This window comes from Cottoperca gobio, chromosome 1, assembly GCF_900634415.1.
Source record: "Cottoperca gobio chromosome 1, fCotGob3.1, whole genome shotgun sequence".
In the NCBI taxonomy this organism is placed as follows: Eukaryota; Metazoa; Chordata; class Actinopteri; order Perciformes; family Bovichtidae; genus Cottoperca; species Cottoperca gobio.
Window position 1 is genome coordinate 12,331,523 of NC_041355.1, and position 14,563 is coordinate 12,346,085.

General features: G+C 39.8%; 1 protein-coding gene across 1 annotated transcript in view; it reads left to right on the forward strand.

The window, feature by feature from the left end:
• palm3 (paralemmin 3) overlaps window positions 1-14,118 on the forward strand; it is a 34,083-nt gene extending 19,965 nt beyond the window's left edge. Inside the window, 7 exon segments of the mRNA XM_029437850.1 lie at window positions 533-613; window positions 5,040-5,167; window positions 5,833-5,905; window positions 7,985-8,015; window positions 8,699-8,752; window positions 10,527-10,740; window positions 10,742-14,118. Of these exon segments, the coding sequence (XP_029293710.1) occupies window positions 533-613; window positions 5,040-5,167; window positions 5,833-5,905; window positions 7,985-8,015; window positions 8,699-8,752; window positions 10,527-10,740; window positions 10,742-11,495 (1,335 nt within the window). The 3' untranslated portion in view covers window positions 11,496-14,118.
• The last annotated feature ends 445 nt before the right edge of the window (window positions 14,119-14,563 follow it).

Consider the following 14,563-nt stretch of genomic DNA (forward strand, 5'->3'; position numbering starts at 1 on the left):
TTATTATTATTATTATTATTATTATTATTATTATTATTATATTACCTACTACTTGTCTACTTCAGATTTGTCAATATAGAGAAAGAGAGGATAAAGTGACTAAGCTCTTTGAGCTGTCCCTAACTCGTAAAACATTTATTGAGTGTGCAATGTGGTGAGCCAGGGTGTCCCTATTCCCACGAAAACAACACCGGGTTGCCATGGGGACAGCTCCTCTGAGCATTATGGGATGTAGAGTATACCTGATGTCTATGGTGACAGTGTTCTTGTGACAGATGGTTGACCAGGTGTCCCCGTTTTACACCTTCCCAGTGATGTTTTATTCACTACGGTCTCTTCCATTTCTTTGTTTCTGTTCATTAATTTACATCAGCTTGTTTATATATCTGACTGCTCAACTGAGTTTCTCCACATTTCATTGGAAAAAAGATTTTCTCTCCTTGCTCTCGCTCCATCTCTACCGAAACTATCAATATGTCTACACCCATTTATTTGCAATTTCCCTCCTAACCTCCTTGTTTTCCTCCTTCAGGAGAAGCGTCGGCTTCAGGAAGAGCAGGACAGAGCCAGGAGAGACATGGAGGATGAGAAGCTCAGACTACAGCAGCTCAAGGTCTGACACACATACACAGGAAAATCTAACCCATCTCATTCGTTCACACACACATGCAGCCTAATTTCACTCAGTTGAAATCCTCTATAGACCCATTCCAGCTTGTTTGCAAGCTCCAAATGTATTTTGTTTTCACACACGCACACGCACACACGCACTGCACGCATGCATGCACGCACGGATGAACTGTACAACCTTCCACACTTCCTGGTTCCTGCCGGTCTCTCGCAAGGTTAGAGTCAAGCCTTCCTTTGCTGAAAGTCTCAGAGCTACTCTATTGTTTTCACATCATTTCCAGACTGGCGTTCCCACTTCCTACTACACTGCTACGCTGGCCTGGAGCACATTCCACAAATTGTGTGAAATATGCTCAGCGTGTGTTTGTGTGCAAGCGAGTATGCATGTGTGTGCCGGTGTTGTCATGCAAAGTAATATTTTGCATATGCTTACCGTATTTGTGTGTTTGTGCACAGTGCTCCAAACATGAATTGTATCTATATAATCAAGTTGAAGGAGGCTTCAGAGATTAATTTTAAAATCATTGTCGATACTTGCTCTCTCACAGGAGGTGATATCATAATTGCTTTTAGTACATTCATTAACTTTGACATTGACTTACACCCCAGGGTAGATGTAAGGATGTGATAGGAAGGAGCAGCAGCTTATACAGTACACCGCTCCTGACCTGCAGGAAAGTTTAGAGAGTGCTGTGTCCAGTCAGCCAAAGGCACAGGGAGGGGAACAGAGCGGTACTTGTTCTGCGCTGCAGGAGAAAACACAGAGATGGTTTTGTGACTCTTATAGTTAAGTAGGTAGCTACTGGCTAACGGTTGCCAGATTTTGGAAACATGGGGCCATAGGCTGGAGGGGAGTATGGGTTTTCAGATGCTCTCCCCTCAGTGGTAAGTTAGAAGCTTGCAGACACACTTGGCTGTACACAGTAAGATAAAGTATAGCTGCTGAGTACTTTATACTGGATTGTATTGCATACAGATACATTATTATGATAATCCTTGCTATTTTCATAGATAAGATTTACTAAAGTAAAGGTTCCCGCAGACAGACTGCTTAGTTTTCACTGGTCAGGGTCAGCTGCAAACCAGCATTCCCAGAGCTGGCAAGAGTTTACTGACAAGGGCATTTTAGCTGCGCAGATGCTTGCTGAAACAAGCCTTTGAACCAAGGTCAACTGTTTGCAACACGGCTGTCATACTTACTAAGTCACCCTGCAGCCCCTGTTATTAGTCCTGACATGCAGGGAAACACAAATGGTTTAAAATGGTTTAATGGAAAAATGTTTCTCCTTCTTGACAGTTTCCCGTCTACAACTATCTCAATTAAGTGTTTTAATATGTATATTGTGCAAACATTTCAAAGGTTTCCATTCGTTGTTGGCAGATCACTTTCAAAGTTACATTTATTTTGCTTTAAAATACATTTATCAAGTAAATAATGGCAGGCTTTGTTTGATAAGCCTGACAAATGGCAGTGTAAACACTATCATCATAATATCATTTTCATGTCACTTCCCAACCAGGGTTCTCTTTCCGATTGTGTCGAAGAATATCACATTTGAATGAACTTGACATGAACTATGTCCAGGAGAAATAACTTTCCAACTTGTTCTTTGTTAATAAATGATTTAATTTGCTTGAAAACAAAGTTTTCCAAAATCTGCATTAAATATCGTTTATAATGTCCTGGAAAAAGAGCTGTGAATATTTCATGTCATTATATTGTACTTGTTTGTACATCTCTGAACTCCTCAAACAAAAAGTAAACGACGCATAACTAATATTCTTTGTCAGTTATAAAGTCTCATTTATACGGCTAGCACTAATTGGATTAGGTGAAATGAAGTTGTTATATTTTAAAACAATATGAAATCTGTAATAGCTTTTGTAGTTTGAGAACGACTGTCAGGTTTGAAATGGAAACTCATGCAATGTATGATGTCGGATTTGTTGCTCGCATATACAAACATACGTATAGCTTATAGACTTATTAGACTTAAAGGAATGCTGTGTTTTTGTCTTTCTGTAAGACACTTGTAAGAGTCTGTTGCGATGATGTTCGGCTCTAAAAAACTACCGAGCATTGTGCTTCTGTTTTTGTAAAACTTGAAAGTGCTTTTTTTTGGATTTCTGTTCGTAGGGAATAGTAAAGTAGCCTCGGGCATCTTTCGTTCACTGGGTCATGTCTATTTACTGGAGTGGTGTAGGAATAAGATGAGAGTAGAAAGTGCAAACCCATGGTATAAATTCATGCTAGCATTGCCTCTGTTGGATAGCTGAGATGAAGACTGGTGACACTGGCTCACAGGTGTTTCTTTCCCTCACCTTTTTTCTCACCTTCGCTTTACCCTCCCCATATCAATTCCCACTCTGTCATGTCACTGCTTCTCTACCTCTCTCTCGCTCTCGCTCTCTCACAGCTTGTATTTTACTCTATGGTGAGCAGTAAATTGAGATTTACATTTTTATCATTATTTTGCATTGTAATTTATAAGTGTAATGAGCCATGACAGTATTTTTTGTATCTATGCTTTGCATTTTAGAATTGTAAGCTCTGTCACATTTCTATACTATGTACTAATTCTAAGCAGTATGCAAAAGTGGCACATTCAAGTATACTCAAAACAGTCAGTATACACACTTAAAAGAAACTTGATTTGAGTGCGCTATAATGTACATGATTTTCCCACAATGCAATGTAGCCTACAAAATAAATTACAGGATGTGTTTGAAATCGTATACTAATGTACTGCATACTGCATACTCGATCTGTATGTACTGCATACTAAATTAACCATTAAGTATGCCATTACCAGCAGACTGTTCAGACTGAAGTAAACTCAAGCAATACATCTTCTCTGCATCACATGACTGCATCGATCACAACGTTACCGGTCCAAACTAGTGCTCACGTGTATATGTCAAGAGTGGTTTCAAATACTACACCAGAAGGTTGTGAGGTCAATACTAGGGCTGCCACCATTGTACCCCTGATTAGTTAGTTTTATCCAGAGCGACTCACAGTGAACTAACTAATCAGAGGTCTGCTAAATGACCTGTAATGTAATGAATGAAAGTTGTTAATCACAAATGTAAATCAACATTACCTCTTCCACTCTATTTATTTGTTCAGTATAATTTTAAGGCAAACGTATTTTAGTTTCTCTTGTTCTCACCATTCTGCCACCAGCAGTTGGTTACAGTTAAACATTCTGTTGCTAGTAGCAACCAGTACTGGCAACAGTTGGAGATTGTTAGCTTCATTATCTACACTGTGAACAAACAACTATTGGCAGGAGTCTACCTACTCAACATACCCGTGTTAAACCATTATCTGTAAGTATTCCATTTATCATAGCTATTCTGTGATGATTGTTTCCAGTGTGTATGATTTTAGATGTTAAAAGAGTTTTTATGTTCAGCTAAGTGCTTAGCCAGCTAGCTATTCCTAATGTAATAAGCTAACTTTCTGTCTGTTGCTAATTCAACATTCTAGTTTGGTTAATATTCATTTACTGTCGATGGTTTGTCTTTTATTTCTCTGGTAGATGTTTAATAGATAAGTAATACTTTTACTTTCAGGCATGTTTCATTACAGAGGTATAAAAACTATTTGGCAACCTAACTAATTACTTTTGTAAATCCAGTTAGCTAAGTAGTCTAATTAAATTAAATTCAATGGTTTTATATATAGCCCAATATCACAAATGACACATTTGTCTCAGTGGGCTTTACAGACTGTAGGCTACAGGATACAACACGCTCTGTCCTTAAACACAATTAAAGGGGGAAAATGGAAGAAAACCTCAAGGAGAGCAACTGAGGAGGGATCCCTCTCCCAGGACAGACAGACGTGCAATAGATGACGTGTGTACTGAATAAACAACATAATTAATAATTAATTCAGTGCTGCAATTCCTTCGGTCTGACTCTTGTTTGTTGTATTGCTTTTCTTACTGATTTGTAACTGAAGCCTGACGTGTAAGTTGGCAGGCTGATATCACAGATATCACAGATATATCTGTATATATGTCAGCCAAGAGGTAATCAGAAATTGTAGTAACTTACGGAAATGCTAAAGATGTGTTGCAGCTCAACATTACACAAGTTAGTTTGTGTACCAAAAATGACGTAGAGGTACACGTCTTGGTCACAATTCTTTAGCAGCCAGACTTCAAGGATCCTAATCAAAAACTTTGCCAGATACTGTTGTTTGATTTTTTTAATTTAGCTCTCAAATATCTGCCTTAAAAATCAAATACTGGTTAAGCTGTCATTGATTATGCTGTGTTTATCAATTTGGAATTAGGAAAAAAAATGAAATAAAAGGTTGCCTACACTAGGGCTAGCTGATAATTGTATTATGTATTGTTGTATGATAACATTATCAATACCCCTCTTTCTCACTCCAGAGGAAGTCCCTGAGGGACCAGTGGTTAATGGAGGGACCTCCCTTGTCCCCAACCTCCACAGACGCGCAGAGCCCCCAATCCCCTCTTTGGGGCTCCCAGGCCCTAGAGATCGAAAAGCGCATTGACAAGTACAGTAACCGTGTGTGTGTGTGTGTGTGTGTGTGTGTGTGTGTGTGTGTGTGTGTGTGTGTGTGTGTGTGTGTGTGTGTGTTTGTGTGCACAAATTGGGGCTAGAAGACGAGGGCTTGTGAGCTGACCCAGCTGGAGAGAACTAACACATTTTTGTTGTATGTGTCTCGTTGAAACTTCATGTATAATTGATAGCTGCAGCATTCCCTTTTCTATTTTTGTATTTTTTTTGTATTTATTTTTGCTTTTTTACATTATGGGTGCTTTGGCTAAGTTGAGTTATAATTCTGCCAGTACTGAACTGAACACAGACGAGGAGCACCTTGCATACTTGCCAGACAGGACTAGACTTTTATTGCAGTGGACAATATTGTCTAGCTCCTAAAGACTACACTCCAAGATCTTAATCTTATTATTGCAAAGGTCCACAGTACTGCATCGTGTTCCAAAAACACTCCTAACACACACTGCATGTGGCCTCTGAGGGAATTTCTGTTTCAGAAAAAGAAATGTGCTAACTGTAGTTTTCCTTAGATTGGGATCATAAAATAAGGAATCAAATTAAAACATAATCAAATTAAAACATAAACTAACAGTGCATTTTTAGTAATGTTTGTTTTTGTGTGTGTGTGTGTGTGTCTGCACAACTGTGTGTCCCTCTCAGGTTGCAGTCAGAGAGTCAGCGGTTGGCAGAGAAGGAAGATAAGCTGAAAGAACAGAATGATGATGGCCAAACTGTGAGGAACTTACACGCACACACACACACACACACGCCCACTCATTCTGAGGACACAAAGGGGCTTGGAATATGTGTTGAACAAGCTTGCTCTATCATCTTCCATTACCCAGAAAGATTCCCACAACTTCTGTCTGGCTTTTGGCCATGAATAATTCATTTCCTCTCTTAATGTAACTTTGATGTAGCACCTCTTGTTCAGAAGCAGGAGCTTGAATGTAAGCAGACCTGTTACATAAACAATTTAGCACTTGATCCACTCTGGAATTATTGTTTGAACTCGAGCCAAGCACAAGTATGTTAACCTCATCTCACTGAAGGTCTTTATCGTACAACAAAAAGGTTGTCCCTCCTCTTCTTCCGTCCGCTCCAGGGTCTTTATACTGAGGTATTTCATAGTCATATATCTGACCTTGAAAAGTCGGAGATTCTCCAATTTCAGTCGAATTGTCGCAGTGGTGGGAAAATGTGGTTATGAAACAAAAGATCATTCCACTGGGGCTACAGCAGTGTTTCTCAAACGTTTTCAGACGGTCTCACGGACCACCTAACTCCCCAAATATCCAAAACGAAAACGCCTGCTTACCGTATACAGTATGTTACTTGTATATAGCTTTATGTGACCTTCTCTATATCGCTCGTTCACACGTTAAATCAACAATACATATAAAACTACGGACTCTACAAGCATTTCGTTCATATGCGATTTTAAACGGTGAATGCTGATGGATTTTACACATCATATGAAATGCAGACTACATTTATTACTGACTTTATGTCCAAGCGAACAGAGCCGCAACTTACCCACAGCAAGATCGTTTGCTGCTGAGAGATACGCAAAATGCACCGCAGTTAGTACAACACAAAGTTCCGCCGTGGATTTTCTCACGCTCAAATTGAACGTGCAGATCATTTATGACGTAAGATCGTAAAACGAACCTACGTAGCTACGCTACATCTATGCTACAATCTCTACATTTTTAAACACTTTGAACTAAAATGTGACATTTTACCAATATACTCACGGACCACTAGGGGTCGCTCATGGATCACCAGTGGTCCGCGGAGCAGCCGACTATTAATACTGTTGATACATATTTGAAAAATAATTATTGTGCTTTCAATTAATCTCAGTTTGTGTGAATTAATCACCATGTAGACTAAGTTTCATTATTGACATTTGTAGGACCATCAAAGAAGTCTGTCTGTCTCTCTCTCTCTGCTGTCTGTCTGTCTGTCTGTCTCTCTCTCTCTCTCTATCAGTCTGTCTGTCTGTCTGTCTCTCGCTCTGTCTCTCTCTGCTGTCTGTCTGTCTGTCTGTCTGTCTGTCTCTCTCTCTCTCTCTCTCTGTCTGTCTTGACAGCATTGCACCTACACACGCAGTGCCTACAATTAACAAACCTTGTCCATCAATGAGCAGATTGTACATTTTTATTCGGGGAATAAGAATGTATGCAAGTATTTATTACCTTATCCTATGTGTGAAAATAATCACTTTAAAGGGGCCCTGCAGCAAAAAATGTGGTTATGTGAGCTGACTGAGAGCGAGTTACAGCGATCTGCCTAGTTGCTTATGTAGGTGATGAAACATTCAGGTCCTCGGAAAATCTGGCTTTTAACTGTAAAAAGTACACACACAACATTATTACTGTTAATCTATGCAGATCTGATGTACGTGCTACACCAAACTGTGGAAAGGGGTCACCTTTCAGTGCTGATTGTAGCCATGACATTCTGCCTGGTCAGAAGGGGGGAGTGATTGAGCTAAAAATAAAAAAGACTCTACCTATCATCCGTCTGAGAGTCGACAAGGGGGCACTCTAACTAGTCTGTGCTTGACTGGGCTGTTCAGAGCATAGGACAGAAAATAGTTAGAATATATGAGGACAAATATTTCACAGATATATTCTGCATTGTGTCTGTTTCTTTAAAGCTTGTGTGATGTTCCAGTATTTGCATTTTGTTTGTTGTCTTTTTATATTCCCTTCGAAATACACCGGTTCAGGCAACACAACATAAACAGTTTCACCATTTGAGTCACAGTCAATTTCATGCCACCACTGTCCCTCTTACCCAACAGGAGGCTGTAAAAGTGTCAGAGGCCGGAGTAGGTAAGTGGGATCAGATAAACCTTTTGGTTTTTTAATTGCTTTTCCATTAGAATTCTTAAGAGAAAGTAATAAGACGACGCACATTTCACACTGTATAACATTAGAGTTAACATGAGCATTTTTAAGCAATTGAAACTGACAAGCTCAGTTAGTAACAGAGTGCAGAATGAAGCATTGCTGTCATCCATCTGCCTGCCTTCTATCCAATATGTCAACTCTGCAACACTTTATCATGTTAAAACCACTGTGAGCAGACTCTGCTTTTCTGGCTGCTACCACAGCTGCACTTCTAATGCTACCCTTACTTAATGATATCACTACATATTGATCAGACTTAATTTTGTTTAATGCTTTAACTGCTTCCCATTTCTCTCTTTGCTTGCAATGGAACTAACTTGGATACAATTTCTTTTTTTTTTTTTAAAGCAACACATTCTTAGTTAGGATTTTGTCATTTACTAATGCTGCACCTCTGCATGACAAGATAATTATCCAAAGAAGCAAAGGTGTGTTCATAATACAGTTACCGGTGAATCTTAGTTTGAATGTTTAATATAATGGTGTAATATTCTGATAAGTCAGTACTCGTGGAGTAATTCCAGGTTTCTTAATGCTTTCTATACTGCATGTCTAACTGAAAATTGACTGCTACCTGCAATAAATACTTTTTTTATTCTTCTCAGAAATGGTCCAAGATGCTGTGGTGCAGAACGGAGATGATAACTCCACAGGATCGAGTGGGTATAGAGTTTACTCGTGTGTCATAAAGTACACAGACATAAACCACAATATTTTCTCATAAAGCCTCATGCGCAAACCCAAATAATTCAGAACAAGTCCTGCACACATTTAATTTATATTCTTTTTGATGTCAACATCTCTCTAATCACTTTGAACCTGAAAACAAATCTTATTTCCTTTCCATCCTTTCGCTTGTTAGTTCTTAGACCATGAAATCCCCTATATATATATATATATTATATATATATATATATATATATATAATATATATAAATATATATATATATCTATATATTCTTCTCTATCATCTATATCTCATATCATCTTATACTTCTCTCTTCTCTCTCTTCTCTATCTACTATATCTAGAGATACTCTCTCTCTCTCTCTCTATAGATCTCTCAGAGATCTTCTCTCTTCTCAGAGACTCTCATCTCTCTTCTCTCTTCTCCTCTCTCCTCTCTCTTCTCGCTTCTCTCTCCTCTCTTCTCTCTTCTCTCTTCTCTCTTTCTTCCTCCTCTCTCCTTCTCTCTTTTCTCCTCTCTCTCTCCCTCTCTCTTACTCTCTCTCTCTTCTTCTCTCCCTTCTCTCTCTCTCTCTTCTCTCTCTCTCTCTCTTCGCCTCTCTCTTCTCTCTCTCTTCTCTCTCCTCTCTCTCTCTCTCTCTCTTCTCTTCTCTCTCCTCTCTCTCTCTCCCCTCTCTCCCTCTTCTCTCTCTTCTCTCTTCTCTCTGCTTCTCTCTCCTCTCTCTCTCTCATTCCTCTCTATCTTCTCTCTCTCTCTCTTCTCTCTCTATCTCTCTCTCTCGTTCTCTCTCCTCTCTCTCTTCTCTCTCTCTCTTCGCATACTCCTCTCTCTCTTCTCTCATTCTCTTCTCTATCTCTCTCATTCATCTCTCTCCTCCTGCTCTTCCGCCCTTTGCTTCTCCGGCCCGCGTGGCCACCGGCCTCCCTGGTCCTTCACAACAAGTCCATACACGCTGTGATGAATATTTACGCATGTTGAATAATATTGTGCATAAATATTTATGCTAATATGAACTCAAGTGCACAACTTGCATTTGTAGAGGGCAGCGTGTACGTTGACAGCTACTCAAGCTGCTGAAGTGGACGAGAGAGTTCTGAACAGCGGTATTCCAATTTTATTTAAATCATCCAAGGTCTATAATTTCAGATTGCACAATGTATATTTGCATCTAATGCATGCTCTTCATTCTGTTGCTATTTATCCAATGCAAATGGTCTTTTTCATCAAATATTGTCTCAGGATCTATATCTTTTGAGTTTTGTAGCTTTTCTTTTCTCACGACGGTACAATACATTTCTACTTACATTTACATTCTGCTCTGTAACAAATAGAAGCTGTCATTCTTAGTATACACTGTATGGCCTTTAGCTCAAACAGTACTACCCTTTATTAGCTTCTGGATTTTATATTAGAGATGAATAACTTCACTGTGTAATGCATTAAAATGTATAGATGGCAGAACCTTTTTGGTAACTGCATTACAATACATGAATTAGCTGTATTGAGCACTGACATATTGGTTGCAACGCTACCTCTAATTTCAATCATGTCGCGGTGAGTCGACACAAACTACAATGAAAGCTAATAATCAGTGTTAATGACAGAAACGCATATTGATTGCAAATTCACTCATCATTTAAATGCATGAACAGCACTACCTTTTCTAATAAATGAATTGCACATATCACCTCCTTTACTCACAATGATATTTATCTTACTTATTTTATTATGGTTTTTTTCTTCAGAAGAGGAAGTAAAGACAAACCAAAGTGCACTACTGGATGAACCTGCAGCCATCCTAACCAACGGCGGAGGAGACATGGAAGCAGAGACCACTGACCACACTCAGTCCACCACCAATGGACCAGTTATTGCCTCGGAGGGTGATATTAGCATGACATTGGAGCCTGGCTTGAGCCTGGGTGTCTCTGAGGCAGAGCCTGGGGAAGTTTTAAATGTCAAACATTGATGAGGAAGAGGAAGAAGGGATTCTGGTGATGAGAGCAGAACGTGTGATTATCACAGATGAAGGAGATGATGTACCTGAGGATCTTACACTGCAGGAAGATCAGCAAGAGACCATGCAGTCAGAGGAAACTCCTCTGCCACAGGCAGAAGCAGGCCAAGAGGGAGGGGAGGCTATGGAGGGGTTAGTAAAGACCAAAGAGGCTCCAGAAATGTTCACACCACCAGAGAAGAATGAGGCAACTGAACCCACTGCAGAGGCACAATCAGCAACCGGAGATGGAGACGTGCAGGGTTGCGTGAAGACAAACGGAGATGGAGAGACAAAAGAAGGACGGGACAAAGAATCGGAGGACCCGACCTGTGTGCAGGTGCAGTCTCCACAGGGCACTGTAGTGGCTTCGCTGCCAGTCTACTCCGAGGTGCAACCATCCACTCTTCCTCCCGAGGCTAAAGCTGCAGCTGCAGCATCGCCAGAGGAAGCTGAGGTGGCATTAAAAGCCCAAGACCCTGCCACGCTGCTTGGCCAGTTCCAGGAGGTGCTGCTGGCTGATCCCCATGAAAAGCGGACGACAGAGGCAAGGCCGGGGGAGCAGGAACCCCTTCTGTCTCAGGCCAAAGCCCCCGACACCATAATAGAGCCAGCAGCAGCTGTCAAGACAGAGACACACAACCCGACCAGGGCTGGCCGGGGCGAGGTGGCTGAGGCACCCAAACACAAAAGCTGCCAGTGCTGCTCCGTCATGTAAATGCCCTTTCTGTACATTTCCTCTCACCCTCTTCAGTCTGTCTCTGTGCTATTCAATTCATAACGCACTCCTTCCCTCGTCTTTTTGTTTGATACACTCATCCTTTTCAAATCGACTACTTCCCTTTCCTGAGCTCTCTCCGACGTGAAAATAGGGGGAGGAGTCATGGACTGGACTTGTCGGTGTTTAAGTGCCTTAAGCAGCCTTCTACCCAGAACTACAATTTTAAATTCTCTTCTCACGAACTGTGGACCAAAATATGAGGTTGTTGTTTTTTTTTACACTGTTTGAGTTTGATTTAAGTTTTTCTGGTTTGCAGATGAGCCATCCAGTCTACATAGGATCCTAAAGCCCACATGTTAGAAATGGTTAAGCAAAAAACAGACTACATATGTATTCTTTTAAACTGTTGTGTCTTCATGTATAATTCATTAGGGTCATTTTCATCATCTAAACATGACATTTAACGTCCAAATATCTGGAGAGGTTCAGAGAGGACATTCTTCTAATTTAATGACTTTAAAGCTGAATAGTTTTATTGATTTTGGTCTTTTATTAGAGATACTTTTAATCCAAGTATAGAACCTGAACATTTGTATTCACTTTATTCATACAGGTTTTGACAATACACAGACTAATAGTATGAAATGGTCTAATTTATAAACAGCGTGCACCACTGAATATTTTGTGCAACGTTGTCAGATTTAAAAGAGATATTATTTTAAATTGCCTGAAAGTATGAATTTTTTTTTTTTTTTTTTACCAGATGTGCTTTTGAAAGAGGGGCTCCTGACAAAGCTCTGTGCACAAATGTATAATCTGTGTACAGAAACATGTGGAATTGAGAGTGTCTGAGTTGTCTGCTTTGAAATGATTGATGAATGGTTCAATGATTAAACTGACATTTGTGATACATTGCTTGATGTACTTGATGTTCATCCAGCATTTCTGGTCCTAGAACAGTCTATTTGTCCGAAAACTGACACACTGGTTGATGTTTAACCATTTGTTTCGTAATGTTTATTTTTATTTTTCATTCCTAAATCAGTTGACATGTTTAGGATAGCTGTCTGTCATAAACTCCTGGCACACTTAAGAAAATGAGAGTGGGAGTCTGCAGTCCCCCTCAGACATTTCTTTATCCATGCAGCATTAGTTTTGGTAAATGTCCCCCTGAAGGGTAGAGGAGAACTAACGGGGACTATCTATAAGACATTATGCATAAAGAGCAGGATCACAGGGACTGAAATCATGAGATGGTTGACCTGGTGTTCCTTGCAATAAGTAAAAAATAAATAAAATAAAAAGTCCTCCACTCATGCAAGTACATGGAGCTTGTTAAAGCTGCCTGAGGTCCCAGCAGTGCATCTCCTGCCCTTGTAGTTCCATGGCTAACAGCAGAGCCATCTCAAGAGCAAAACCAAAGCCTGAGTTGTTGGGGAAAGTGAAGCAGCAATGGGCCCTGTAACTGTGAAAATAAGTCCTGCTGAGCTGAGAGCTCCCAGGGGGGTCGGGCCAACAGCAATGGGATTTCAGAGAACCATCACAAGGAGCCAGTGCCTTTTATGTATTTTAAAAATAAATAGAAAACTGAGTACAATGTGTTACTTGTTCTTATGAGCAGGCCTTTGGAAATCACTGATACTTTTGAAACATTAGTCTAAAACCAAAATAGCTTTTTAAATTCTTCATAATACAAATTGTAACGAGAACAAAATAACCATATTTTGCTGACTATTCACAGATGACACATTTGTGCAGTCAATTTGTGTCTAATTGCATGAAAGCAATGAATCTAAAGTGTCAGAGTATGTCTACTGCTGCAAAGATGACACAAGCTTTTTGGCTGTTGAGTTGGCGAAGGCTGGAGAAATTGTTCTTTGTCACTTCAACAGCAAAGGACAAATAATGGGGATAAACAAACATCGCAAAAACAGTGTCCAGTATTTGCAGAACTGGAACTTAACGATAACATTTTTCACACCAAATTGAATAGTTTTAGTTCAAAACCACAGTGCAAGTGAGTTAAGGTCAAATTTAACAGAGTGCATTACCCTATATACCCATTTCCATAAACACTATGCACATAGAAGAAGATTCAAAGTCGTATTGCCTGCTTTTAACTATTGGTTAAGGTTGCAGTGAACTCACTACAATATTACATAAGACAAGTGTAAATAATCAGGAATCGCAGTCTTGAAATAGTGCTTATTTTCACAGAAAACACGGGTGGACATTACTCTCGGTATTGTAAACTGGATTTTTCTGATGCATCTATGAGAAAGGAGATCAGAGTCGACACCGGCACTACTTGGAGATGCTGCAGTGCCGCTGAGTCTAGATGTACAGCCTTTTGATTTCAACATACAGAGACGTGTGTGCTGTGTGCGCCGTCACTCCTCTGGACTGTAAAGACTTTGGAAGACAGAGGGATTGTGCCTGTTCAGCAAAAGGAGGGAAGTGGATCAGAAGAAAATGAAAATGCCTCCACCTGTTTAGATGGATCCTACCAAGATGCTTTGTCCACACCGGTCCCACCGCCGCCGTTTGGACTGAGGAGAACAAGTCTTCAGAGTCTTTGGCGGATGATATGTGTTCAGTGTCAATAAAATGGATGTCGATATTTACAGTTTCCGTGATTGCTTTTAGTTAGATGGTAAAAATGAATGTGAGATTTCATGAATAATCACAAAAACTGTGCAAGAACAACAGTAAATATGTCTGTCAGTGGATTACACACAAAGGCAGACCATTTGCTCATCGCAAAACTCCATCCTATGCAGTTCCTCTCATATTTGATGTAATGAAATACATTTTGATAAAATACTTGATGTAACCACCTCAGATGTAAACAAATAAAAAAAGTGATTAAAATAAATTCAGTTTCACTCTCCCTTAGTGGATTGCCTTCATCTTCACTCACCAATAATTTCATTTTGTTTTATATTTCTAATTCAATCAGTGAAGGTAATCTTTTTAATACTTAGACACCACTTTGTGTGAGGGTTTACAACAAAGCAGAGAATACAGTATAGCAAACTGTGCAGGTAATAAGTATACCAGTCTTC